The sequence below is a fragment of the Mytilinidion resinicola genome (genome assembly GCF_010093595.1).
Source record: "Mytilinidion resinicola strain CBS 304.34 unplaced genomic scaffold BDZ99scaffold_2, whole genome shotgun sequence".
Classification (NCBI taxonomy): domain Eukaryota; kingdom Fungi; phylum Ascomycota; class Dothideomycetes; order Mytilinidiales; family Mytilinidiaceae; genus Mytilinidion; species Mytilinidion resinicola.
Genome location: NW_022985438.1, coordinates 1049914 through 1077434, shown reverse-complemented (window position 1 = coordinate 1077434; position 27521 = coordinate 1049914). Strand labels below are relative to the sequence as shown.

The 27521-nt window shown below is 50.4% G+C and overlaps 10 protein-coding genes across 10 annotated transcripts; 5 read left to right on the top strand and 5 right to left on the bottom strand.

The window, feature by feature from the left end:
• Nucleotides 1–1923: 1923 nt before the first annotated feature.
• Nucleotides 1924–4262, bottom strand: BDZ99DRAFT_565857 (uncharacterized protein; the record flags this gene model as incomplete). The annotated part of the gene is made up of 1 exon (XM_033727520.1): nt 1924–4262. The coding sequence occupies one exon, from the start codon at nt 4260–4262 to the stop codon at nt 2340–2342; it is 1923 nt and encodes a 640-aa protein (XP_033582929.1). The 3' UTR covers nt 1924–2339.
• A 1055-nt stretch (nt 4263–5317) lies between these two features.
• Nucleotides 5318–6684, bottom strand: BDZ99DRAFT_484742 (uncharacterized protein; the record flags this gene model as incomplete). The annotated part of the gene is made up of 2 exons (XM_033722662.1): nt 5318–5955; nt 6018–6684. 2 exons carry the CDS (start codon nt 6682–6684, stop codon nt 5318–5320), a joined length of 1305 nt encoding a protein of 434 aa, XP_033582928.1.
• Nucleotides 6685–7164: 480 nt separating this feature from the next.
• BDZ99DRAFT_514585 (microtubule/calcium-binding protein) lies at nt 7165–8006 on the top strand (the record flags this gene model as incomplete). The annotated part of the gene is made up of 5 exons (XM_033724886.1): nt 7165–7179; nt 7309–7420; nt 7521–7658; nt 7709–7868; nt 7922–8006. 5 exons carry the CDS (start codon nt 7165–7167, stop codon nt 8004–8006), a joined length of 510 nt encoding a protein of 169 aa, XP_033582927.1.
• Nucleotides 8007–8910: 904 nt separating this feature from the next.
• BDZ99DRAFT_126351 (uncharacterized protein) lies at nt 8911–13480 on the top strand. The gene is made up of 2 exons (XM_033712570.1): nt 8911–9401; nt 9468–13480. The coding sequence occupies exons 1-2, from the start codon at nt 9008–9010 to the stop codon at nt 13364–13366; spliced, it is 4293 nt and encodes a 1430-aa protein (XP_033582926.1). The 5' UTR covers nt 8911–9007; the 3' UTR covers nt 13367–13480.
• Nucleotides 13481–13855, top strand: BDZ99DRAFT_126352 (uncharacterized protein). Its single transcript, XM_033712571.1, has one exon. It carries the CDS (start codon nt 13594–13596, stop codon nt 13810–13812), a length of 219 nt encoding a protein of 72 aa, XP_033582925.1. The 5' UTR covers nt 13481–13593; the 3' UTR covers nt 13813–13855.
• A 1687-nt stretch (nt 13856–15542) lies between these two features.
• On the bottom strand, nt 15543–16532 carry BDZ99DRAFT_514583 (ribonuclease H-like protein; the record flags this gene model as incomplete). The annotated part of the gene is made up of 1 exon (XM_033724885.1): nt 15543–16532. The coding sequence occupies one exon, from the start codon at nt 16530–16532 to the stop codon at nt 15543–15545; it is 990 nt and encodes a 329-aa protein (XP_033582924.1).
• Nucleotides 16533–18154: 1622 nt separating this feature from the next.
• On the bottom strand, nt 18155–20098 carry BDZ99DRAFT_471258 (uncharacterized protein; the record flags this gene model as incomplete). Its single annotated transcript, XM_033721716.1, has 2 exons — nt 18155–19983; nt 20089–20098. 2 exons carry the CDS (start codon nt 20096–20098, stop codon nt 18155–18157), a joined length of 1839 nt encoding a protein of 612 aa, XP_033582923.1.
• Nucleotides 20099–21430: 1332 nt separating this feature from the next.
• Nucleotides 21431–22691, top strand: BDZ99DRAFT_457891 (uncharacterized protein). The gene is made up of 2 exons (XM_033718791.1): nt 21431–21448; nt 21544–22691. Exon 2 carries the CDS (start codon nt 21916–21918, stop codon nt 22444–22446), a length of 531 nt encoding a protein of 176 aa, XP_033582922.1. The 5' UTR covers nt 21431–21448; nt 21544–21915; the 3' UTR covers nt 22447–22691.
• Nucleotides 22692–23132: 441 nt separating this feature from the next.
• BDZ99DRAFT_457890 (uncharacterized protein) lies at nt 23133–23801 on the top strand. Its single transcript, XM_033718790.1, has one exon. The coding sequence runs from the start codon at nt 23531–23533 to the stop codon at nt 23723–23725; it is 195 nt and encodes a 64-aa protein (XP_033582921.1). The 5' UTR covers nt 23133–23530; the 3' UTR covers nt 23726–23801.
• Nucleotides 23802–24823: 1022 nt separating this feature from the next.
• On the bottom strand, nt 24824–27488 carry BDZ99DRAFT_406379 (alpha/beta-hydrolase). Its single transcript, XM_033716450.1, has 3 exons — nt 27188–27488; nt 25768–27045; nt 24824–25709 (listed from the first exon to the last, which is right to left on the bottom strand). Exons 1-3 carry the CDS (start codon nt 27416–27418, stop codon nt 25125–25127), a joined length of 2094 nt encoding a protein of 697 aa, XP_033582920.1. The 5' UTR covers nt 27419–27488; the 3' UTR covers nt 24824–25124.
• Between the last annotated feature and the right edge of the window lie 33 nt (nt 27489–27521).

The following is a 27521-nucleotide window of genomic DNA, read 5'->3' as shown; positions in this document are numbered from 1 at the left end:
ACTTACACTGTACCAAAATGTCGAGTGCTCTTTGTGTAGCAGTACGCCCACTGCCACCTACACGGCCACCACTCATCATCCATATACTTAATCAGCTGCCACCTCTCCTTGTAGTCCTCCTGTAGCTTCTTCCACTCACTCTCGAACTCATCCTGATTGACCTTCCTGACTAGAGCGCTCCAGCGGCCAAGGAATTCACTCTTTTTGTCCTGTTCCTTTTTCTGTACAGCAGCTCTCTCCTCATCTGTTGTAGGTGTAGGAGGTGCGCTGCCTGCCTCGTACGTATGTGCCTCCTTGTAGACCTCAGCTAGCTTGGTGACGAAGTTCTTGTCGATATGCCATATACACAGCAGCTGCGGGACACCCGGCCACTTAGCTCTTAGGGCCTTCTTCAACGCGGCTTCTTTATCTGTACAGAAAACGCGTGGGCGTAGCGAATACGCTTGGAAGAGCTCGTAAAGCTGTTGTGCTGCCCAGTCGTAGTTCGGGTCCTTCTCTCTCGGAATGAAACAATAGGCAATCTCGAAGCTAGTTCCTATGCACGTAATACCCGTTATATGCAGCAACGGCATACCAAAACGGTTAGTCTTGTATGTACAGTCAAGGAGGATGACGTCGTAGTTAGACTTGAGGAGCTCAATCGACTGTGGGTGTGCAAAGAAGAGGTGATCAACGCGGTTTTCATCATTCAGTGAATAGCTGTAGAAGAACTTGCCCGCCTCTCCATCGCTGCCATACGTTTCTAACGTGTGGAGTAGTGCCTGGATGGGACTGAGGCCTTTGAGGAGTTCCTTCCTGTATGATTTGCGCTCATTGTTGATATCGTCCTTTGTAATACTTACCCCCTGCTTTAGCAGCTTTGTATACGTCGCTGCAGGTGCACCACCACTGGAGAGGTCATCGCGAATAACCTTCCTTACCTCCTCCGTACGCTCAAGGCGACGTAATACAGGCAAGGCTGTTGTTTTAAGTATAGCTTCATGGCCAAAATGAGAGGCTTCTGTTGTTTCCCACATCCATGTGCCTTCGGGCTGTCGGGTGAGAGTTCCTTTCATAGTACAGCCGGTCCTCTTGCTTCCAGTCTCACGTATACGGTTCTGAGGCACGTGAAGGCGTGCAAAAGTACACATATACCATATTTTTCGGGTCGTCTTTGCTATAGTCTTGTCCGGTTTGGTACGATATTTGGCCAACCCGTAGCCCTGCAATGAGGCGTGCGTTTGTAGAGCAATATGCGCTTCCTCCGCTGTAGCGTAGTACGCTAGCCGTGGCGGCTGGAGGGCCATGGTGAGTGTATTGTGGAGGTGTATTGTGGAGGTGGAGGAAGAGGCGGTGATTGCTTGTGTACACGCCGCATTTGGAGTGAGCATTTAGAATTGGTAAGCGAATTAAGCGAGCGAATCGGAGGCCCTAGCCGGGCCTCCGAGCCAATTAGAGGGCGGTGAAACGACAGGGGTTTAGGGGGTGTACAACTACTAGAAAGGGGGGTGTACAACTACTAAAAAGGGGGTGTACAGGTACTAGCGCCCAATATTATACCTGCGGAAAAGTATTACTTATAGCAGTTTGCAGCAGTTTGCCATAGTTCGCCGCAAAGGAATCGAGACCATACGCCATAGACTGGTTGGCGCAAACCGCGCCGTTTGCGGCGAACTGCGGCGAACCGCATAAAATCCGCAGGGAACTATTTCCCTGACGTAGTATATTGCATCTAAGTCTAGTATATATCTAACAATTACTTACTTTTTAAGCATAGTAAGTTTCTTTAAGTTAGGCTCGCATTTGCGTTGTGCACACGTTCCAGCGCGTTGGAAGCATAGTGTGGATTCAGGGATATTGTATATTGATGAAGCGCGTCATGCACTAGGATTTTATGTAGAATCGATAGATAAGATAGCAAGGAAGATGTCTCCTTCGTTGTATGGCAAACAATTTTTATTTGGTGGAGCCATTGTAGTTACGAGGTATCGCGTCGTAAAAGGTTGAAGGGTGCGCAGCTCGCTTGCCACCTACGTTACCCGTCTTTTGTTTCGTCACGGGGTGTGTTTCGCCACGCAGGGATGGACGTTAGAGAGTTAGGACACGTGAGCTGGGTGCTAAACCGGTGGTTACGGTTTGGGATTTCTCCGTAAGGTCTACAAAATCAATGATCACCATCACGAAACCACGTACCTTGAAATTCCAGAGAAAAGAGCTCCATTTTCATTGCCAAACAACGCGCCAACAAAGCCGCACTATTCAACGTAAGTATTCTAAAAAATTAGCAAACGCAAACCGCAATCATTCATGACTAGACAGTTATCGCGACTCATCTAGCTCGTGGTTCAAGAGTAGGTCCCTTACGACCTATCTTTGTCTTCCTTATCCTTGTCTTTCTTCTTCCCCTTCCTATTGAACGAGAAGGAGAAAGGATTCTGCAGCATCCTCGGTACCGGCGGGAGCGGGGGCACTTTCGCTTTCTCTCGCTCTCGCTTAGCCATTATTTCCCTGGGGTCATCGTAGAACTTCTCCCAAGCCGTAGACGCGGTACTCAAGGGCCGACTTCGGATACCGTTTTGAATCCAGTTGGGATCGTTGAATCGAGGGTCGCGTTGCTCGCGTGGAGGGCTAGGCGGGCGTGAAGAGCTGAGCGGGCTGACGCTATAGGGTCTCCCTGGCACTGTTACTGGGGAAGCGGCACGGGAAGAAACCGGGGAGGGCTGGAATTCGTAGGGGTTTTGGTTGACTGGAGCCGGATAGCCTGGCGTGCCGGTATGATTGTCTTGACGGCGGACACTGGTGTTACGAATCAGTGGCGATCGTGGCGTAGCGGCAGGTTGCCGTTCTGGACGCCTCGAGCTCTGAGACCGCTCCACGGTGTTTTCGAAAATGCTTTTATAGGGCGTTACGCCCGCAACCGCCTGACCTGACGATTTATCTGCAGCTCCGTCTCCGTTGTCGACTTGTTCGCTGTTGTTGTAGTTGATCCAGGCATCGCGTGCGAACAGTGGTTCAGTCGCCGGCGGCGCAACTCCTTCTTGTGGCTCGTCTTCGAGCACATTGCCTAGAGATGAAGCGTAGTCTGCAGCATAGGCCGCAGCATTTCCTTGTGGTATTGAAGCTGGGGATGCGCCTGCCTGGGAGTAGATGGAGGATGCCGCAGGGTGTGGGAGATTTGTGAGATCCCATGGATTAACAGTTGCGCTGACCTGTCCGTCCTTGTCGGGGTCTTCGTGGTACTCATATTCACTTTGATCGTCAACAAGCTCGCGTTCGCTGTTGCTATGTCGTGGCGAAGTAGGCGGGCTTTCGAACGGGCTTTTAAAGGGATTCTCTCGGTTACTAGGGAATCCTCCGTCAGGATGGTACGGCTCTGTGACATCGACAGGAGCGGTCGCATTGGAGGATACTGTTGGAGGACGACCAACAAACGCCGTTGATTCAACGGAGAAGGTTGGAGAGCGCTTCAATGGGTCTTCAAACTCCCCATCTCTGATCTGGCGTGCCACATCTTTCCAAATTTCCTTCAATTTTTGAGCCTCTGGCCATGCGAATCGATCGGCACCTGGCTGGAATTGGTGGACCCAGCGCTCCACCCATTGAAGTCTGCGGCTCGTATCCGCTTTGGTCTTTGCGGTTGACCATCGAGCGAGTATGCCTAACAAGAGGCCATAGCAAGCTCGATAGCTGCCGCCAATTCGTGCTAGCATACATGCTGGGCATTGGTGTTGTCCCTTAGCCCATCGGCTTAGGACGATCCCGTTCTGTTCAACCTGCGAGTAGATTGGTTCCCTATTGGGTGGAGCCGTCTTTCGAGCATCGTAGTCATTTTGCCACATCTCGGGGATCAACTCAAGGTAGCGAACAAACTTCTCTTGTTCAGGAGTCAGCGCATTATGGAAGTACAGAATGTGGAAGAAGCGCGGAATGCCCTCTTCAATCTCATGTCTAATCCAAGAAAATATGCTTTGAACAAGCTTCGCGGGAAGCTTCTCGTGCAAATTGTGGCAAAGCCCTGCTCTACTTAGATCGCCATTCTTCATGAATATGTTGCTGATCTTCAATGCGACGCTATTACGCAGTAAATGCGGCGGAAGGGCTTGTGTAGCTTTCTTGACCCGCCTGATGTATTTCTGCGTCTTTTCGGAATTGATGTCGTCGCAAGGAAGTGGACTATCTCGTAGTATGGCGGTCAGCTTTGCGATATCGCGCCGGCCGAGATGTGAGTATGATGTTGCGCGGTAAACTTGGCCCTTCGAAAAACCTTGCTGAGCGGCGGACATATTTGTTTTGGCGGGCAGTCTGCTACGTGTAGATTGGGGTATGCTGATCGTAGCTTGCGTAACTTGGTGGGAAATCTGACAGTTTCAAAGAATGACTGAGTTCTGTGCGATTCTAGGAAAAAGCAGACGAGGAGCGTATTTCAGGGAAGTTTGTAGAAGGGGTAGAGACCTTACTGCGTCCGCTTTTTATATCCCGCACGATGCGTTGCGAAAATTCAACTACTACAAAGACTTGAGCAACTACAAAGACATGAGCATTGTGAAAATACACTGAGCTTGTGAAGCTATAGCCTGACCGAAGGGATTGCGTTAACAACGGTTTCGCGAAATAGCAGCATCCCGGATCGACTGTTATAATAGAAATACCTGGAAGCAAAAGTGACTGCTGTCCTAAGAGAGTTGGGTGTTGGAGGAAGAGGATTTTGAAGACACGTGACTTCTCTAGCGATATTGAGGAACGGAATTAGGGGGCGTTGAACGAGAGCACCCAAAGCGAGAAATGAGGATTTTAAGACTGTTAGAGCGACATCGAACTCGAATTTCTGGTGTTACCTATCTCCCGGAACGCACGAGCAATGGCATGTCATCAGCGAGGTATTGCAGTCGACTTTTGAAATGAAAGGTATGATAGTTCGGATTGAGTTTCGTAATCCAATCGCGTCCTGAACTCCAGATACCCCTCTTCATAGCGAATGTGTTTGTACAATGCCGACCATAAGCAATGAACTCGTACACTTTCCTAGTCCTCCAAGCAATCTTTCCGAAGCCCGTGCAACGGGATCGTGATACAAAGAACTGAATTGACTTCCCTAGGTTTGAAACAAGAAGTAGTAATAGACATTAAGATCCTGATGCGCGCTGCATGGACCGCGTTGTACATAAACTCTAATCAACGCTTGAGGCTCCGAAGAAAAGAATGGCAGGGTCGTGATGTCCTAGGGGTCGTCGCATGCAAGCATGACTTTGACGCTAGGGTAGGGTAGGTAGCGACAAAAAGCCAGACGCAGTCCTAGGAGCCCCAGGCAGAAGACAGGGCCAAAAAAATTATCGCGAAATCAATGTCCGCTCTCCACTCCTAAAACGTTCCCTCCTTTTCCTTGCAAACTCTCGTTCACCTTGTTACGCAGCCCTTTGAGATTTCCGGACTGTTGCGATATGCTTGTCGCTTTCTTTCGGGTTGTCCGCCGTACTGATATTGGTGTATTCGATGAGTTCTTGATGGTTTCATCCATTTCGGATGCAGATGAAGTGTTGACGCTGTCCGACTGCGCCGCTCTGATTCCATTATCGCGATCGACCTTGTGCTGGGCGTGCACTCGGCTCTTCTCGTATCGTGCAGATACGTCACCCCCTTTCCACATAGTATTCAGGATGCGATCCCAGATCGTGAAGAATGGCTGAGAGAAGTTTGTCTTGATGCCCCAGCTTTGGTGATGGATATCATGGTAGGCGGCATTGTTTGAAGTAATAAGCTGGAGAGGGTCGAATGGGAGCGAGTAGCCACAGTGGTCGTCCACGGTTTTGATGCTGGCGCAGGTAAAGAACCACATGGACTGCCTGACGGTCATGCCAGAAACGAGGTAAGCCAAACCGGTGCCTAGGGTATCGAGGAGAAAGCCTTCGAATGGATGGTTGTAGAGCGCGCCGTATGCATAAGGCACATATAACTTGTGGTGTCGCGAGTGGAAAGTTGCTAAGACTATAGTTAGTGACATGGCCATGAAGGTATGGACGGAGTTCGCATTATTAACGTACCATACAACCACCTGTTCACGTGCATCGCACGATGAAGGAAGTATTGCCAGGTGTCGACGATTACAATGCCAATGAAGAACTGCAACGCGGGTACAACCACCCAGTACAGGGCCTTGGCGAGCTGCATTTCCCAAGGCGCAAAGGCTGGTGCAATCTCGCTTTGGCCGTTCACGGAGACCAGCTGCACCAGCCCCGGGTATCTCCCACCCGAGAGAATTGATGCTGCGTTTGGGTGGGTGAGGTTAAGGTTGCTAGCCAGAGCACCAGCGTTCAGACCGACAACCGATAGCAAGGCGGGAACATAATGCTGTGCTTTTCGAATCAACAAGGCCCAGCTAGCAATGCTGTACTCTTCCTTCCCGTATGTTGCTTCCTCATCAAGCAGGCTTAGCGCGAAGCCGAAGATGGTCTGTATGACCTGCTGGATGATGACGTCGCGGAATACGTCCCATCGCGAGACATGGTTTCGCTTGAGGACTTCGGCGGGGGTGTGTAGTCGGTATTGAGGGAATAAGTCGTACACGTCGATTACGTGGAATATCATGGATACTACCCAGTATGCGAGAACGGGGAGCAATAAGGTCATGTACTCGTCCTTCAGCCATGAGACCAGAGGCGGGACCGGCTTGAGTGTGTAGGACGGGAGCGGCGGCAGGTCCGACTGCATGGTCGCGTTAACCATGGCGAAGGTGCGGTGTTTGGTATTACAGAAGAGGTGAATGGAGTCGTGACAGCGCGCGGCGAGCTCTGAGTACTTAAAGGGATGGGCGGACAGGTCCGGATGCGGCGGAAGCGGAGGAGAAGGCGACAGGAGAGAGAAAGAACGTATGAGCCCGCGATGAAGCGGACGGCAATTGGGCGCAAAGATAGGGTAAAGGAGAGGCGGTGGAGCGAAATGAATACGGGTGAACAGCTCACGACAGCGTGATGATGCTAGGAGGCGTGAGAATAGTGCCAAGATGTTGCCACTTTCCGGCGTGTCACGTGCGGACCTAGCCCGCTTTGGTGCAGGCTGCGAAATTCTCCCCCACCAGACGGCCCATTTTTCGAACAACACCAAACTGCCCTCTCACGCCTCTGCTTGACCTGGCCCAAAACCACACCGTACCACACCGTCGCCTCTTCTCAGTCCCGACATTAGCCCACCATGATCATCTACAAGGTATGTTTACCGCCTTATGCCCTCCACGCAACCCCCATGCTCTGCTTTTGCAGTCCTCGACCCCGCCATCTCCGCGCTCTTGATCCATGTTCCGACAAAGCCCAGATAGACAGCTAACTTTTCCCATAGTGCCTCATCAGCGGTGACGAGATCCTCTCCGACTCGTACGACCTCAAGGAGGTCGATGGCGTCGCCTGGGAAGCAGACTGCAAGAAGATCACCGTTGGAAACGACAATATCGGTGCGTCGCTAGCCCCACCCTCACGGCTCGCTCCTTTTCCGATGTCTCGACAACGACGAACCACAAACCAATAACTCAATTCTAACATCCATCCCTACAGACATCGGTGCCAACCCATCAGCCGAAGAGGGCGGCGACGACGTCGAGGACACCTCCCAGCAGGTCATCGATGTCGTCCATTCTTTCCGTCTGAACGAGACCCAATTCGACAAGAAGTCGTATCTCAGCCATCTCAAGAGTGAGTGCCGCCCGTGGACTCGAAGACGATCATACCTGACCTGCTCGTAGCCTACATGAAGGCGGTTAAGGAGGCCATGAAGAACAGAGGCGCCAGCGACGAGGAGATTAAGGAGTTCGAGAAGGGCGCCTCGACTTTTGCCAAGAAGATCATCAGTAACTTCAAGGACTACGAGTTCCTCATTGGCGAGTCCATGGACCCCGATGGAATGTATGTTGTCGCCACACCTAGTTCTCGGGTGCCCCTTAACTAACTTCAACTAGGGTCATCCTCCTCAACTACCGCGAAGACGGAGTCACACCCTACGTGACTGTCTGGAAGCACGGCGTGTCGGAGATGAAGGTTTAGACGTGTGGCTGGGCTTTAGTTGGACAACAGACACGGGCGATCTGTTTCTTACGATCTGGAGGCATGAATGGATATCCGAAATAGGCCTAAAACTGCATGATATACGACCATTTCTCCACCGAGATCCCACCAGGATGTCCCCTTATCCCCATCAGACCTCATTTTTTGGTGTGAACAAAATTCGAGGCTGTGCGAATGACGTTGTGGAGCACATACGATAAAAGCCTAGTCATTTTTCCACTCACTGCCTTATCGTGAGTTTACGCACACTCATGGACAGTTGCATGGGGTAATTAGTGCCTCAAAAAAGTGCCCTTTCACGAACTGAGCGGGATCTCGAGGCGAGTCTTGAACAGTCTGTCATCACTTCTATCAATTAAGCGCCCTCGGGGTCTTGAAAGCCCTCGTCACTTGTATCAGCCCTGTGAGGCTGTGCAGAATGAAGTAGCTCTCTTGCCTGGGATCGAAAGCCACCAACTGAAGCCTCCTGCATCTTGCGCACATCTGAGCCGCTTTGGTCTGCACCTGCATGCATCTAATAGTTCGCAGCTGACTGCTAGGTGCCGTGTTGGGCCGGTACTTCGACAATTGGACCGCCGAGAGCCTTGCTGGAGTGGTGCAGAATCGATGGAATGCTGCACTCTGCCACCAAATGCTTCGAAGCAGATATCACAATTTCACAGGAGTTGAACGTGCCACTAACAGAAGTAGTTGCCACGGAGATGGAGCAAATCACGCTCATGTGACAGCGTGAAAGGGAGTCAACGCGCCCGACGGCTCGGGCCGCTGAGGCATCTAGGCTACGAACACTAGCCCGCATGACTTCGCCCGCTTCGCCCACCTCTCCTCGCAGCCTTATGGCCTGAGGTTTCCGTCCCTCTCTTACTTCTCACTTACCTTTCTACTTTCTTGCCTTGCCTTGCACTTGACTTCTGCGACCTCCTCACTTTCAGATCTATTTCTCTTATACCACCAACTCATTTGCTTTGAGATCCGACTCAATGCATACGCTCCGGCACAACGAACATGGCCCGCAATTACCAAATACACCTAAGAAACAATCCGATGAACGAGGAGCAGCCATGAAAGCTCTCGTTCGCTCCATTGACGACCACTGGTATTTGGGCCTATCACAAGTCCGTGGGCTCGGCTGGTCTCCTAGTACCACTAAGGGAGGGGTCGCCGACAAGGTCTATGGCCAGATCCAGTACCTGTTCTACCGCAATAAGTCTGGTCTCGATGCAGCCCTCGAAACTTTCGCTGCCAATGCCGCAGATAAACGTTCTAAAGCTGACAAATTGGACTATCTCCTGTCACTCCTGCTTGAGCATGTGCCAAGTCGTAGGAAACCAGGCGAAGACCTAGAATCGAATAAGGTTATACGGTCGCCATTGTGTGAGTATTCTGTTTCGTATCAGCAATCCTGTAAAAATTACTCTACTGACGCCTGGGTGTCAATAGCCAGCCAAGTACACGAAGTAGAATATTCCACCGAAAATGTTGAGGATTCCACCTACCAGCCGTATGTCACTGCCCAACAGACTCGATCCGGCACACCCACAGACGATGAAGATGAACCAGACGTCTTCGTTTCGGCTCCTCCTTCACCCTCTATGGATGCATTAGCACGGCGCTTGAATGCTACCCCATACACCTCAGAACAAGGCTCTGCTTCTGGAAGTTCCCGCAGAAAGAGAAAGTCGGAGGCCTCAGCAGAGGAGAGTCCTCCAAAAGTCTCTCGATCTTCTAGCCGGAGGATGTCTCGAATAGGACAGCCAGAATTTGCTTATCCGCCGTCCACGATCTATCCTAGTGGGCAACTCTTTCCGAGGCCATTTGAATCCACCGACACTTCTCCAAACACGTCTTTTTCGACGGAAGTCGCTGATGTGTTCTCTCAACCGGACTGTCGAGACCCGGAGACCGCCGAAACATCGTTCGCAGGTGATACATACGAGGACGCAGTGGAAAAGGATGCAGACAACGAGAAGACAGTAGGTGGTGACGTTAACTATCCAAACTTGAGGGTTAGTGGTTCCGCTACCATGGGCTCTCTCGACGAAGATGAGCTAGGGATGGCCCTAGAGGCTCTGAAGAATGTCGAAGAGAACTTATCCCAGCCTATGGAGGGTCTTTCGATACAAAGAGACGATCCTAACGTGGATAAAGATCATGCCGTTCATCTTCCTGAAATGGTTCTAGACCCTACTACGCTCACAGTCTCAAGAGAAGGAGAAGACAGATGGCATGAGCCTACTCGCTTGGAATCATTTACAGAGACTACAGTCCCTGTGAAACATGTGGCAGACGAAAGTGCTACAATAGCAGAGCATGGAAATCAAGTCCCACCTCCCCGAGCACTAAATAGGAGTCCTACGAAATCACCAATTGAGCAACACCAGATTCGGGATCTCCCACGTCAAGGCCTATTTGTTGACAATGACCCTGTTGAATGGAAAGACGCCCCGTTCCACGTGCGGTGGGAATGCCTTCGAATTGCACAAGAGCTTGGCATGCAACCTCTAGAGGTCATGGGCCGCTACGACCCACGATTTTCCGACTATGATGTATTCCTGACTGAAATTGTGTTACGCTTACCGAACACTCCAAGCCTTCGGAAAATGGAGAAACCCTCTCGGAAAATGTGGTTAGCTGCTCAAGACAACTATGAAGGCTGCACTTTCGCAGGGAAGGTCGGCTTCAATGGGACCAATGTTGGGTCTCTGTTCAAAATGAGCTTAGAACCACTACAGAAGCTTCAATCGTGCCGTTTCCAGCGAGCGTTTGGATCAGATCGACTTCTTTACCTAACCATGCCGTCTCCTCATAACATTCCTAAGAAAATGGACCGCATCAAATACCAAGAAAAAAACCTACGAGCTAGATTTGTGGAGTGGTTGCGCCGGACAGACCATTCGTTACTCGGGCGAAAATGGAGGGCTTTCCATGTCGAGGAGAAGGCGGATAAAAAAGCAGTCCGGGGAAACCGTACTTTCCAGTACAGGGTGGTGCTTTTTGCAACGTCTGGTATCGACATTCGTTCCGAGTGTGTCGAGTATGATCCGCAATGCCATTCGTTACGGCCTGAAATCAAGATCGAAGCTTTTCTGGACTGGTTCATGTCGTTTGAAGAAAATCTGGGCCAGAAGTTTTGCAAAGCGTATGCACGACTTGATCTCGGTCTCTCCAGAACGACTCCAACCATCGTGTTTCGTCCGTCACAAGTCCGCATGGTAGCTGATACCCTGGCGGACGGCAGTCCCGAGGACGACACTTTCAATGACCCCAAGTTAGAATGGCCCGAGAATGATGGCTTTGATCCCAACAAACCTCCTGTCATGAACGATGGTTGTGCACGTATCTCCCTTGGTGCGATGCGCGAGATCTGGAGGATGCAGGGAAAGGCTGGACCGGTACCCAGTTTTTGCCAGGCTCGAATAGGTGGTGCGAAAGGGATATGGATAGCCAGCGCGTCGACAACAACGACAGACGCAACCCATCGGGATATCTGGATCGAGATCACAGAGAGTCAGCTTAAGTTTAATCCCCACCGAGAAGATCTGAACGATGATACATACGATCCAACCCGGTTGACTTTCGAGGTGGTCAAATTCGGAACAACAATCGTGAATTCAGAGCTTCATTTGGCATTCATCCCTATAATGATGGACCGCGGTGTTCCACAAGCTACACTAACAAAGCTGATGAACGACCGTCTAGATTTCGAAAGGGAAGAGCTGCTCCAAGCTGTCGAATCCCCCGAAAAGTTGCGGACATGGCTCAATAAAAAACAAGCACGAGAAGAAGAACGCCAGAGAGACGGGGGTATGCTATGGCAAGCGAGTATGCCATTACGGCTGCCCGAAAAGCTTGTTTTCCTCTTGGAGTCTGGATTCTCTCCTGCAATTTCGCAATACTTGGCGGAGCAAACACACCGATTTCTCGGGTACGTTCTGAGAGATATAAAGAAGAACCTGAGACTGCCTGTTGGAAAGGCTGCAAACCTTATTGGTATTGCGGATCCGTACGGTGTCCTCAAGCCTGGAGAGATTTATGTAAACTTCTCGGCCAACTTCATCGACGAAATGACTAGGGAAAGCTATACGCGGCTGGACGGCATCGACGTTCTTGTAGGTCGCCAGCCGAGTTTGCGCAGATCAGACATGCAACGAGTTCGCGCTGTCTGTAAACCGGAACTAGAGCATCTGGTTGATGTTGTAGTGTTTCCAAGTCGCGGCTGTTTCCCGCTCGCCGGCAAATTGCAGGGAGGTGACTACGACGGAGATATCTTCTGGACGTGCTGGGAACCAGAACTTGTGACGCCTTTTCTCAACGCGCCAGCTGCAACTACACCACCGTCAGCTGAAGAATACAGAATGACAGTCGATCGCCGGACTCTGAAAGACCTTCTAGGATCAGGGCCGGAAAGGAACGTAGGGAGTTACCTAACGGAGTCCTTTGAATTTCGGTCTACGCAAACCTTTCTGGGCAGAGTCAAAAACTTCCACGAAAAGCTTTGTTACTTTGAGAATACGATCGACTCTCCTGGCATCAACCTACTCTCCGACATCCATGATCTTATAATCGACGCTGCAAAAATGGGTATCATCGTAGATGAAGACTGGTTCTACGAGTTAATTAGCGACCCCAGAATTTGCAACAGGAATCCAAAGAATCCAGCGTACAAAGCGGCCATGGAAGACAACTGGGGAAAGCCTAAGATGGGCGAAGAAGTCAAGAGTTACGGCGACGATTCGAACAAGCCGCTAGATTATCTTTACTTCAAAGTCTTAGCGCCACACCTTGACGAGACTCTCAGCCTTGTTAAAGACTCATGGACATCATCTACCTGCGAAGATGCAGACCTGATCACCGCTTACGATAAGATCACGCAAAGCGCATATGAGGATGAGCTCAAGCTACTGCGGACAAGGTTTACTGAGCTCTACTCAACTTGGATTAAAAAGACCAAGAAAATGGATGGCCATGACCGGAAGGAGGACGACTACAATCTTGCTGTAGAAGACTGCTACGAAATCTACGAATCTATATTGCCGTCGGAAAATGCTCCGCTTTACTGGGTGGAAGAAGATATTCCCGGTCGCACTCCCTTCTGGAAGTTGCTCAAAGCTTCGGCTCTGCATAAATTCCAATGCACCCACACCACCTTCGTTTTCCATTGTGCAGGACGAGAGTTTGCTATCACGAAGGCTTATGCGTCTGGTCACTATCGGGTGCTGACGGAGGCGATGTATGGCCTCTTGAAGCCAAAGAAGGCCAAGGCCCTTACGAGAGATGCCGGAGTGCCGCGGGGTGGGGAGATGGCGGAATTCGACGATGCGCCTGAAGATTTTGAGTAGCGGGCGGAAGCTGTAGAGTTTTATAACAAACGAAGCCGTTGAAGCTGGGACTCAGGCACGAAGATTGCAATATCATCTATACCTACCTATTCTTGGGAGTTCACATATGTCTTGGGCAGAAGATTTTCGGTTAAGCATGGCTCCATCTCAGCAGGATAGCACCTTGTTTTTTCCAGGTTCTATTATTGGCTTCTGGGTGTTTGCGATTCATTTAATCACTTTTCATTATGTTTCCTATACCCATGGTTCCATGTAGCGAACTGAGCGTACGTGCTCTCGGCACAAGCTTCATTGTTTTTCATCATTTCTTTCTCTTGATGGTTTCTTCTACATCAGCATTGCTGAGAACCCCTCAAATTGCGACCCCTCGGATATTGCTTTCACAGATCTCTACGGATATTGATGCCTGTCCTTTCGGCATTGTGTTGTCAGATCTCGTAATCTAGCATTAACATTCCTCTTCCAAGTTTATACCTGCGCTTTAGTGACTTGATTTCATAATCGGTTCGGACGCAGGTACCCAGCTTCCTTCATCGTGACCCCAATTACTCCATCTCCTCAATATTACGCGCCCAACTCTGCTCCTCAATCCCGCCCACTACTTCGCCGCATTTACGAGCCTGCTTCATCTCCTACAGCACTTTACCGCTCCCCAACTCACTTTCCCTATCGATTCCGTCCCCAACCTCGGCAAACACCTTTCCGTCCTGCACGCTACGCTCAAGTCCGAAGGAGCTCTCCACAATACGTCCACGTGCTTTCGTCACCCTTCCCCGCCATATCATCATGCAAGCGCCGAGTCCTACCACCGGGAACCTCCTTGCTGCGATGCTGACTCCGATTTTAGTCTTTGTGGTGCTCAATGAGCCGATTTGAGGTCGGGTTTGATGAAATGTCTATTAGGAGTGTAACAATTGCATTAAGACTCACACAGGCTATGGCCATACCCTTAGGTACGTCCGGCTACAATCCTATAGATACATATCCACTAACACAACTTACTAGCTAGTCCCTCTTAGGAGAACTTCTTGCGTCCGGATCCAATGACACTAATGTTATCATACACAGATACGCCCTAACCAACTCCCCCCAGTTTAAGAAAGTTGGCAGCATTTCCACTGGCCATACATAGAACATGTTTTCTGTCAAGTTTATGCCGCACTGTAATGATCGAACGATAGTTACAGCCTCCTGTAGCTGTGTAGTTTAGATTTTAGAGTGTAATACTGTACGCAGTTGTGAGATAGTACAAGACTTCCCGGAATGTGGTTCAGGGAAGTTTTGCGCACCACATGCACAGCGCTCTGGTTCGCGAAGTCAAGAAACTGATATTGCGTATTGTCTTCGAGTAAGGTGCCGGAGGTCTCCAGACAGTAGTCACTATGTAGAAGGGTTAGCAAAGCGAGGCAGCAATTCGGAATATATGTATCTGCAATGCTTGTTTGGGTGGAAACACAGAATTTAAACACCAATACTTCAAAAATCAAGCATATATTATAACCTTTTATTATTTGTCATGATATTTAGTGTATAGAATACTAACTCGCGTCGGCAGTTGGATACTCAGGTTGAAATTGATGTGAACTCTGCTTGTATTGTAGTGGCCGTACGGGCCGAATATATACTAATAGGAAATGGCCCACCCCCTAGGTCTTATCAGCTCAGCTGAATAGAGGCCATTTGAAAGGAATGGACACAGCTGAGAGGACCCTGGTGTAGCTGAACAGAGGGCCTCGCCACGCTGAGTGCGCGCTAGTAGCAACCAATCAAAGAACGAGAATCAAGGAGAGAGAAAAAAAGGGGGGGAGTGCCTGTACGTAGGTGACCGTGAACCGTATGAGTTGTTGATCCTAGGTTGTAGCTGTTACAATCCGAGTTGGATCCGCTGCGTGGAGTACCTGTATAGCTTCAGGTGATCCTAGTTCTACAAGCTCGACGTACCGTGTCTGACGATTTGTAGTACAGATAAGCTATTGCTATAGCTTCCGGGTATTTCAATATGCTGAAATAGTTGTAACGCTACAGGTCGATGTCGTTGCTTCCGAGTGTCTCAGCTATCTTGGGCGTAATACGTTTCCAGAGGCTCAAACTAGAGCTAGCAAGCCTTGAAATTGCAGGAGCTGTATCATCATAGCTCCGCAGGCCCTTCGCGGGCAATGTTACAACCTTAATCTTTCTACAAACTAAAATCGTAGGGGTGGAAATTTACGTTACCACGCGGCCCTGGATCGTACTTCGAATTAAGGCCCCAGTATTCCTCCCAATTGTCCAAAGTCTCTGAACTTTCGACGCGATGTTTATCTTTGCTAGTCACTTCGAGAAGATCTCCCTCATACTCGTGATTTTTTGTAGGAAGAGCGTTGATATCACCTCCATTCTCCCGCCACTCAGCCACACCTGCTTCAGTGACTTCTTTTGTCGGATTCGACCCCAGCAGGAACCGGACCGGTCCAGTGCTCAGCAAGCTTGCTCGGTAGAGATACTCTTCGCGGACATCTTTTGTGGCACCTTGCATGTTCTCGCGCAGGAGCGTAAGCTCGACTGGACCGACGAGCTTCTGCAGGTCCTGGAAGCAACTCGACGCCGCATAGGCCGCTATATCGGCAGCATCATTGCCTTTGGAACTACTATGGCCTGGAACCCACCGAAGCTCCAGGTCCACCCCACCGGCGCGCAGTGCTTCTGCTCGCTCATATGCTTCGGCGACCACAAGACGCGAAGAAACGACCGGCCCTACGAGAACAGGAATGCCAGTTTTAAGGGATTTCAGAACTTCCTGAGAGTCTGTGTACAGGATGACTTTAGCGCCACGCTTGTCGTGAATGTCTTCTAAAGCAAGCTTTAGGGCCTCGGAAATAGCGTAAAGCTCTGCGTCATTAGTGCACCCGCAGTTCCGCCCAATCGGGTAACCAACCTTCTTGAAGCCCGATCTGTCGGTCTTGAAGCAAGTGACTCCTGCTCCCATGAAGCTGTTGTTGCTGGAGCTCCCGCCCCGCAGCGAGCCGTCCGTCCAATACGTCCACTCGGGGCGAGAGAAGTCTTGCTCTGCCCCCTCACGTTGAGCTGAGTGGTCGAGAGCCTCAACCCGATCGTCGATGATGATGCTGGCTGGAAACGTGCGTTTGATACGACCCGTGCTCACAACCGAGTTCAAAAGTCGCTTCATCCGGGCCTTGTGTTCTTTCTTCGCCTGCTTGCGAATTCGATCTTCATTAGTTTGTGCTGGTACGGCTGATGTTGGAGGAAGATGAGAACGGCGCTTTTGGTTAATAATCGCGGTTACTTGGCCCGCGACAGTAGTTCTACTGCGTATCTTTTTGTATTCGGGAACATGAAAAGCGGGCTCATTGCCGGTGACTCATTGATTGTTCCTCGTAGGCGCTCCGTTCTGGCCCTGTAGAGCAGTGGCCTGGGAAACGAACAGTGCATGGTAATTCGTCCCGAGGTTGGGCAAGACGGGAAGTTGAGGGGGTGGCTGAAGGCCGTTTTTGTTGGCAAGCCTGCTGCTTCTCCTAGGCGCGATAGGGCCCGGTACTGCACCAGTAGCTGGACGAGGGGGCAAGGGGTGAACCATATTGGGGTTGGTCGCTGGGCGAGAGGGTAATGGATGAAGCATTCCATTGCTGGGTAAGTTTGAGCCAAGGGGAGCTTGTCGTGGCCCAGCATGGCCATGCCTACAACGCCCCATAGTTAGGCGTTCGGACAAGTGGCTTTGGTGGGCGAGAAGGTGTGGTGTGAGCCTAAGAGCAGAGTATGGTGTCGGGGAAGCTGCGCAGTTATAGACTAAAGGCGCAAGTTGAACTTAAAGTACGAGAACTGAAGCCGGAACGCGGTGAATAGAACGTCCATGAGGATGCCGCGTCATCCCAGTACCATACTGCGTTCAATTCACTGTAATTACGTGAAATGACGTGCTGCAACGGCAAATGTTGAGATCTCTGGTACATAGACTTACTTTGCTCGCTGATTTCAGGCAGGGCGAGAGGTCTTCAGACCACAGTTACTGAGTGGTCAAGCGCGGCACCGGTGAAGTTGACAAGGCTGCATTGTATGTTGGGTGGAAATCTACCGTAGCATTGCTACGGGTTTTTGTACCAATCATGAAATCAAGACGTCTTTTTAGCTATCCTGATGTCTGGAGAAAAGAGGTATTCTTGACTCGGCGAAAAGTAGTACAATGCCGGTGTACTTTGTTTCATTCGGGCAATCCCGCTTCCATCATTCCATGCGATGACTTCAGGGTGTAAAGAAAGTGATATTACAAACCAAGCCAATGCTATAGCCTCCAGGTATCTTCGCTAATGAAACAAGATCTATTACCGTTGATCGGAATAACAGTAAGTATAACTCGACATTCCAACCCAAGTGGACGTCTCCTGTCCGTAGTTGCTTCGCTACTTTGAGTCGATCCGCATTTACGGGCTTTATTCAAACTGAACAGGCCTCGACATTGCATGCATTCATCTTAACGCTATTTCAGGGGTAATCGCGAGCGTTTCATTAGTCAAAATTCTACACACCAGATCAGTACGGTCGGGCTTTTACATCGCCAGGCAGCTCAGAATCGTACCTCTGATGGTGCCTCAATCACGGCCCTTCCTTTCCAAAATCATGGAGCATCTGATGGAATCTGCGCGTCTTGCGAATCGGCTAAGATGCTGCTCTTCGACGTGGGCAAAGCGTGAATGTCCCCTCCGTGCTCAACCCACTGCGTGATAGATTTCTCTGTAAGCTCTTGAAAGAGGTCTGTCTCATGCCGGAATGACACAGGCCGCTGAGCGTGCCTACTCACTCGGTCGAAGAACACTTTCCGAACGTCCTTAGCCGCCCTTGTAATGCACTGGGCAAGATCTGAGCGCGCCCCATCTTATTGTACGGTTCTTCGACCCAGAGAGCGTCCATAACTGCCGCAGCGTTCGCCCATAGTTTGCCTTCGGGCTCGTGCTTACTTGGGAGCGGTCGAATCGTCACCTCGATGCCAGCATTTACTAACGCTCGTGCATTTCGATAGCAATCATCGAGCGAGAGACGTGCAGAAATCGTCGGTCCGAGGGCCATTGGCTCACCGCATTGCAGAGACTTCAAAAGAGCTTCCGAGTCAGCAAATATGACTACCGGAGCTACTGAGTGTTCTTGCACCCGGGTTACTGCGAGCTTCAGTGCACTAGCGATCGCGAAAAGCGATGCATCGAACATATTGCCCACGTTACGCCCAAGATGATGGCCTTGTACGTCGACTTCTTTACCATCTGGTGCCAGCCACGCAACTCCAGCGCCCATAAATGTATTATTACCTCTTGCATCATACTTAAAATAGCCAGCGGTCCAATACGTCCACTGAGAGCGACAGGAAGGATGTCCGCTGCGTCGTTGGGGCGTGTGAGGAATGTCCACTTTGACATAATCATCCATAATGCTCTTGGCTGGAAACGAACGGTGGGTATATTTTGTTCCGGCAGCTGATGTGAAAAGTTGCCATAATTCGCGTTCTTTAGGATAGAGTTCCGGCTGTAAGGGGACGGTGGAAGGGTCTTTGAAGCCACCAGACTCCCTCCAATCAACTATCCATCCAGCCGGTATTTCTCGCTGGTGGTCTAACGCGAGCACATAACGTACGGGGTGCTGGATACCCTTCTCGACTCGGTACAGAAACTCGTTTCTTATGTCCCTTCCTGCTCCGAGCATCTCAATTGGGAAAAGGACGGTCCCTCGCGGAAGACGTGCGTTATCGATGAAGCGTTTGTATTTCTCCGACGCTGCCCCAGCAGCCTGATCTGCGGCGACGTTTCCGGCGGATTTGTTATGCCCTTTGACCCACCTAAGAGTCAGAGGGATCTTCTTCTCTTTCAAACACTCGGCACGTTCGTACGCAAGAGAAAGCGCGAGCCTTCCTGTTCCCATTGGCCCTAGAATGGTCGAATTACCGTTCTGCAAAGCTTTAAGTACTGCTTGCGAGTCCGAGTATATTACAATAGGCGCTTTTGATCCGTTGTACACTTTTTGAATGGCAAGTTCCAAAGCTATAGCAATGGCGAACAACTCGGCGTGGTTTGAATCTCCGAGGTTAAGACCTATGGGATATTCCGCACGTTCGAAAGTATTGCCCCGTGCCGCCATCCAAGCAACGCCAGCAGCGCTGATCTCATCGTTATCTCGATTCTTGATCACGGACCCGTCTGTCCAGTAGACATCTTCGGAGCGTACGAACCAATACTCGGCTTCGTGGAGATTAGCTTGTTTTACGGCGTTAGTTTCCTCCTCGATGAATATGTTTGCCGGGAATTTGCGCATGTCTGGACCGCCACCAAGAATGTGCTGGGCGATACGTTTAATTCGTGCATTGCGGTTTTGGACATGTAGTAGTATATATGCGGCATTTCGGGCTGGGAATTTGACCGCGGCGGCTTGTCGACGTTGACGCGCTTCATGGCTTTTGGTGACGCGTTTTTTCAGTTCATCTTCGGTCAGTGTCCTGCCTTTCCTGCGAGCATTCTTGACCAATCTCCGCCTTGTCGCTTCTTCATCAAGCAATTGCTTGTTGATGCGTCGGGATGCCATCGGCAGCGTAGAAGCTGACTTAAAGTCCTCCAGAGTGATGGCGCAGAAAGCGTCTTGAACTGTCATAAAATCGTAGAAAGGTTTTCGCACTAGCTAGTTAGACTCTGGAGAGGGTGAATTAGGTGGATGATGAGACACCTAGCACGTGACGACCATGTCCTAACATCGCGACATGGTGACAGCGATTGACGAGCTTCTGTATTTCCTCGCCGGAGGCAGAAAGATGCCGTGGGAACGGAAACTTTGTTGACTTGATCTAAGATACACTACACCAAACCTTCAGTTCCTGCGCTTCATGGATCAGCTCGAGGATGTTGGCAATTTGCGCATCTTGATAATTGCCTGAGGATTCCCCTGCGGTGTGATCCGGATTCCCTTATTCTCTTCGCAATGTTTTTTATCATTCACCTTGAATCGAATCATGATGCTGGACACTTTTCACGTATATCCACTGTATGAAAAGTCTCTTGACTCCGGCTTTCTTTCGTTTGTTGATGTATTTTACCGCGCACGATGAATTATGCCGAAATCATTGACTCTTATTTTATACTTATATTGCGCAGAAGTCGCTGTGAAGCTTCAATTTACCAGTGCTCTGATGCATTTCTCTATGCACCATGCATCTCCTAGAGACGCTGGGCCAGTTTCTCGTACTCACGCCGGGTTAATGGGCTCTTCAAGAGTTGCTTTGGCTGCCTCCTGTTAATACTGTTTCTTATACGCTGTGAAACGACCCAAATTCTGGATCTACTTTCGCAAATTCCTATTAACTTGAGGTTATCTCAAGGATCGACGCTCAAGCTTCATCGCCATCTCGTTTCCGGCGGACTAGAAGTAATCAGGTCCTGGGACTTTAGAATGTGCAAAGGCTAAGATTCGTTTATTGAAGTCCTGGAGGACGTGAAGCATGTAATCAGAGACATCTTGCAAGTGCAGAAGGGATGGAGCGAGGTTGGATGTGAGTGTACGTAAGCGGGCCCGCTAAACTGTTTACGGCATCTGAGGCTGTGCCATTTGGGCGTGTCTTGGTGGCGGCGGCAATCCATGGATCGGATCTGGATGAGATGTGCTTCGCCTCCTGACTTCGATACCGGGGTGTTGAAAAGAGGTTGGCGATGAATGGAAGGTGCAGCTTCGGGTTGCTCGCAATGAGATAGCTAGTAGAATATAGGGGTTAGGGATATGCGGCAGTCGAGGCGAGCTGACATCAACCCTAGAGCTTAGGCCCATCAGCAGTACAACTTCATAGTGTGCAACTCGCGCAGTCATCATGCTATTCTGTCTCTATCACATAGATACTTCAGCAAGGTATGTTCAACATACAAGACAACTGGGTTGTCACCAAACATGTCATTCCAGCGTCGTAGCCTCGAGGGTTCGCACGAGGAGTAAGAGATGAAGAAAACGGACGACTGCGGCTCGCCGTCAACGAATATGTGCCTCAAGCAAATATGAGTCCTTGGCCGGGAGACATCGCTTTCATATTTGCTCATGGTGCAGGTTCGACGAAAGAGTCCTATGAGCGTAAGTGTTTTTAGAGCAAATGTTATCTCATCCTACATGCAAAGCATTCCTTTGCCGTTCATCATAATCTTCAAACTAGTTCTTACTTCCACTAGCATTCCTCGATGATGTACTCGCTCAATTCCCCCGTGTCCGCGCCGTCTGGGCTTTCGATATCGCTTAGCATAGCGCATCCTATCTCCTCAACGAGCACGTTATTAGAGACGAGCCTGACTGGTTTGACTGCGCTCGGGACATCTCGCAAATTGCCAACCACTTCCAGAAAGGCCTTCGCCAGCCAATCGTAGGAATGGGTCAGTCGTGGGGCTGTTTCAATATTCCCATGGCTGCCGCTCAAAATCCACGACTCTTTGCCGGCGTTATTGCTTTAGAACCTGTTCTGGTGACAACCTACGGAGCTCGACCACCTTACATGCATCTCGCCGTCCTTACGATGAAACGAAGAGACCGATGGTTGTCACGCGAGGATGCAAGACGCGCGCTTCGGAAATGCCCTTACTACGCAGTCTTTGATGATCGTGTTTTCGATCAGATCATTCGCTGACCTACGGGACGTTCCGCCAAAAATGCATGCAGCACAGGATGTGTCTACAAATTCTTCGATCGCACCCGAGGTAACTCTGACGACTCCCAAGGCTATGGAGGTCTATACCATGATGCGCGCAAATCCACCATTGCCCGGGTATCCTTTAGGGCCAGACCACAACCCCAATCACGCTCGCCACTCTACTCCTGTTATCCCTGGATTCCACATATCAGCGGACACAGAAACTCAGAAGCACATTCCGCACGTGTTGCCCCCGGTGCTATATGCCTGGGGCTCTAGATCGTTCATTGCGAAACTACCTGGTTACCGACAAATGCTACTCGAGAAGACGGGAGTTGGGCCCGGGGGCAGCGGAGGAGCATCCGTTGGACATGTTACCGAGACTGTGATCGGGGACTGCGACCGCTGCTTGCCTTTTGAGAAGCCTCGCGAGACGGCGAAGGCCTTGTAGCCGTGGCTTGAGCGACAAGTCGATAACTGGGAGAAGAATTGGGAGGAGAGGAAGAAGGAAGGACCCTATTGGACGGATACAATAAACCTAGGATGGATTGACAGGGCATCTAAGATATCGAAACTATAGTTGTATGGCCTCACTACACCTGTATACATAACAACTATGTCGAAAACATCATTGCGGTCTGTTTCTGTATTTTCCGGGATCTGGCACAAGGATACGAAGATAAGTGAATGAAAGGGCGCTCATCCCCCGAACATGCCGCTCTCAACCGCTGCCTGCTGCCTAGCCTCCCTCCCTGCCACCCGCCGCTCGCTCCCTGCCGTCGTCACGTGAGACACGTGCGCGCCAAGCCGCCTCGGAATTTTGAACTATATAAGCTTCTCTACCCCCCAACTTTATTCCTCAGCTTCTCCATTTTCGAAAAGGTGGTGTGAGGGACCGGGCTGTGCGTGTACGGGGCCAGTTCTAAGATGTGTTTAGTCGCGTTTGCTTTTCGTGCTTGTCTCCGGACATCAAGCGTGGGACCCTCAACTCTCGGAGAAGTTTTCCTATGTTCTATGTAGTCTATATGGGGCCTTGCAAGTAAAAAAATTGGTTGGCAATGGACCGGGTTGGGCGATGCATGGGGCCCTTCTCCAAGTTTGTATAGTCTTTCAAATCAAGATCCATTCAGCTTTGTATGCTGAAAGAATATTTTATTTCGATGGTGATGACCATTATCAAGTATGGTGATGGACCTTATTTATAGGTAGTGAGTGCTTCTAGCATAGTTTGACGCTCATCGCTGGGACCGGATGCTGTATATTTACAACACCGACCGGAGGTTCACATCTTCCCTAGCCTTCAATCGCCAGGCAATCCTTCTCAATCACAGCCAACTCACACTCTGCCCCTAGCGTGCTCACCCACCGCGTCAATGATCCCTTGCCTTCCTCCGAAGCGAGATGGTGTCACGTAATTTAAACTTCCCGTGCGACCCGAACTGCTTGTGACGAGTGAATGGCTGGCGCAGCGCGGCAGAAGAGCACCCACCATCCAGGTAGCCACCTTCCTACCCCTAAACCATCCCGTGAATTACATGTACGCCAAGCCGCTCGGGGTTTCCGAACTATATAAACCCCCTCCGCCTCCAACTTCCAGATTCCATCAATCTTCTTTTTCGTTCGACAATATGGATTTGGGGAAGACCGGGCTAAGCTTGGACGGTGCCAGTTCCAAAGATGTACCTAGCTGCGCTGTGACAAAGGTCACAGCTGATTTTTGTCTTTCTTGATTTCCCGCGCGTGCGGGGACCTCCCACTCTTGAAGAAGATTTCTCTTTTGTATTGTAGGCTGTGCGTCCTCATTTTTAGTATGTGACCTTGCATATTCTGTTCGGTTGCAGGGACCGGGTTGGGCGATGATTGGGCCCTTCTCCAAGTTTGTAAATAGCTCTTCAAATCAAGGCGTCAAATGCCAATGTCTTCTTGATCTTCAATTCCAGTACCGACCTTTGTGTAATGGGCTGCATCATTACATCCCGTGAGCTCCAGCATCAGTCGCCTTCACCTACAGGTCATGGGCTCATACCGGTGAGATTCTCCAGCATCGTCTAAATCTCATGATTAACGCTTGGTGCGGTGAAGGGATTCGAGACCATGCCCGCTGCAACATCAACACATCGTCCCTGGCAAGCAAAGCGCCCAGAAGCTCACCTTGGCCTCTTTCCCGTTCGCTCCCGTGATTTCGCTGGTACTAATCTCCCGACCGGAAAAACTGTAGCCCTTCAACCAAACCGAGATAATGTCACGTGCAGAGCGGCGGGCTTCTGAAAGATTGACCAGTGAATGTCTCGTGCGGTGGATAATGGCTCCTCCGGGCAGGCATGCTCTGTTCCGCCGCCTTCTACCAGCTTCGCCGCGCCTGGCCGAAGCTGCGCACTCACCCATTCATCATCACGTGAATCACGTGTACGCCAAGCCCGCCCGAGGAATCTCGACTACTTAAACCCCCCAACCCTCCAGCATCAAACCTGCATCAATCTTTCTTCATTCTCGACACATGGTTGGGAAGGACAGGGCTGTGCGTGGACGGTGCCAGTTCCAAAGCTGTATCTAGAGCTGCGTTGCTTTCTGTCTTTCTTGATTTTCAGCGGATGCGGGACCTTCCACTCTCGAAGAAGATTTCTCCTTTGTATTGTAGGCTTCTCGCCTCTTCGTAGTAAGAGACGTGCTACTTCAAGCGTTGGGTGCGATCGAGTTGCGGCGGCGGACGGGGCCCTTCTCAAATACCTGTATATAGTATGGGGCCTTGCAAGCAAAAAAAATTGGTTAGCAATGGACCGGGTTGGGCGATGCATGGGGCCCTTTTCCAAATTTGTATGTTTTTTTTTGAAATCGAATGTCTTATTTTCATTGGTCTTGCTCTTGTCTGATGTTCATCTCCGTGTGCTGAAGACGCTCAGTGAAACTGTGATCTTGAATATCACCAACTCCACACAATGATGCGCTCTTTGTGAATGTATTAATGTAGGTGAGCGTTCACTGCACTCGGTGGATTTCTTGGCCATTGCCACGCAATGTGGATATGTCCCCATCCGACCATGAACATGATCTTGAGCATGCGTTTACTCCTCTGCAAAACACGTGCTCTCTCACCTGCGATACCCGTACTATTCGCCCCTCGCGTGACTGCTAGTAACCCACCGTCTTTCTTCTTGCCAGAAACTCCTGGATGCCCTTAGAAGCTTCCATCCTAGCCCCGACAGCTTCAAGATCCTCTCTTTCTTCGCTCCGGGGCCCCGAAAACTGCTGCATCCAATCTTGTTTCTGAAACGGTTTCCAAGGCCACTCATCCGGCTCGCAAGTCTTCCATGTTCTATCCTCAAGCGATCCATCCGGAACCTCTAGATGCTTGAAATATCTCCGAACCACGTCCGTCGTACACCTGGACGCAGTTGAAAACGTGCCGTGGCCTATAGACTTCTGTTCCACGAAGCCCGCACCAGCAAACCGCCGGGCCATTTTGACCGCGCCTTCGATAGCACATACCGGGTCGTACGACGAGGAAAGGAATAGAATCGGGTTCGTCGTGTTCACTTGCCTGTCATGAGGTATCGAGAAGGAATAATCGTCTGGGTCCCAAGGAAGAGGTGGATCTGCTGACTGGATGTTCCAGCCATCACAGCCAAGTTGCCAGGTCATCCAGACATCTCCCCAAGACGTGTTGGTCGAGAGAAGTTCAAAGAGAGTCGTGAGATTGGGGATAGTCTCGTTGAGCTATTCGAGGGTTAGCACACTCTCCTACAGTACAACAAGGGCAAGTCAGTAAGCCTACAATGTAGCGTTTGTCGCTGCATTTGATAGCCATATTTGCCTCCCAATGGCTGTACACGTTCATCCCCTGTGCTGGAACTGAGTCATCGCAGGGGCAGAATCTGCCTAGACTAGCTTGGAGCTCCGGTAAAGAGATGTAATCGTTGAACAGCTTCGAATGCTCTTCTCGATAGAGGGCATCCAGCACTTCCGCGGCTAGTGGAAAGAGGCGAATCGGTTGATACAGCGCGAGGAAAATAAACTGTCGTATATGGCTATATGTTACCACTACCGGCTGGTGGGTTCGCGGATAGATTGCTGCGACTCCTGTTTGCGCCTTCAACCGGTCCATGATGGCGGAGTACCGGATTCGAATATCCTCAGATCTATCTCCAGATCGATATATCGCACAGCTACTTTCGGCGAGATGGCAGTACCGAAAGAAGGATTGCAGCACGTTCTCTGCGTCTGTGAGAGCATCAACCCAAATCGGGGTGACGTAGTAGTCCGCATTGACGATTGCATCCAAAACCATCCTTCCAACACGATCGGGATATATTGCTGCAAATGTTTCGCCAAGGAGCGAGCCATAGCTACCGCCCCAATAAGATAGTTGGCCCTTCAGATGTGAATAAGGTCTCTCAAGGGGATATTTTTCTCTTGGAGATGCTTCGATCCATTCATCCCAAGCCTCAACTATCGAAAGCATATCCCTGGAAACCACCGGAGTACTGAGGTGCCTCAAGATACTGTTCTCTCCGTAGATGTCATCCTTATGAGTGCAGAGACCGGACATAGCTCTCCATCTAACATCGAGTGATTCCAGCGAATTGCCGCTGGAGTTGACAAGGCCAGGGTTGCTGATATCGAAAAGCATAGAGTTGAACCGTCCGTGAAGAATGTCCTGCTCTGAGGGCGGCTCTGAAGCAATGCGTCCTGCTTTCTGTGACGGGAAAGAGAAGCAATCAACTCCAGGCGTAGTTTCTCCGACTCCACGTGGATCAAAACCGATAATATCTTGATCTTCGCCGAAAAGAGCCTGCAGGCTTTTGGCTGATCTACGGGCGAAGTCAATTCCTGAGCCTCCTGGACCACCAGGGTTCACCAACACGGGTGACGCGCTGAAATGCTCGCCCGACGTATGATTCGCCCCTGGGATCAGCACCATGGCAATATGAACCTTTGGATGCCGCCGGCGAGACCCAGACAGGGGTCGTTTGTAGTCCATTGGAACGGTCAACCGCGCACAGAAGTTTCCTTCGGAGCAACGATGCCATTCGAGCTTCTCACTCGGAGTTATCTGTTGACGTCAGCATATCAAAACGTACATTCAAAGTCCCTCTTCATGGGTCTGTGTGCGGATTTTGGCAAGTCTTTAAAATGCACAGATATAATCCAAGAATCTCAAATAGATAGAGCGTTATGTTCGTCTGGGGCCTTACATCGTTGAATGCTTCCACAAAGCTTTTACTGAATCCTCCTCCTTGGGGCTCAGGCGCGCTCTCAGAATAGCTCCATCTCTGCCATAACCCAAGTCCTTGAGTCCAAATAAGAACCCAGAGACAAAAGAACGCAGCAATTGCTGTGCGGATTTGAAAATGATCGACAGGACTTTTCGCTTTGCCGGTTTCGCGTCCGTCTATCTTGACGTCTTCCAGGGGTAAAGAGGGCATACTCGGTCAACTCCCCAGTAAGTTGCAGCCATGAGGGAGGCGAGGATGACGAAGGACGATGGTGTTGAGGTGGGAGCTTACGATCTGCACGGGGAATGCGAAT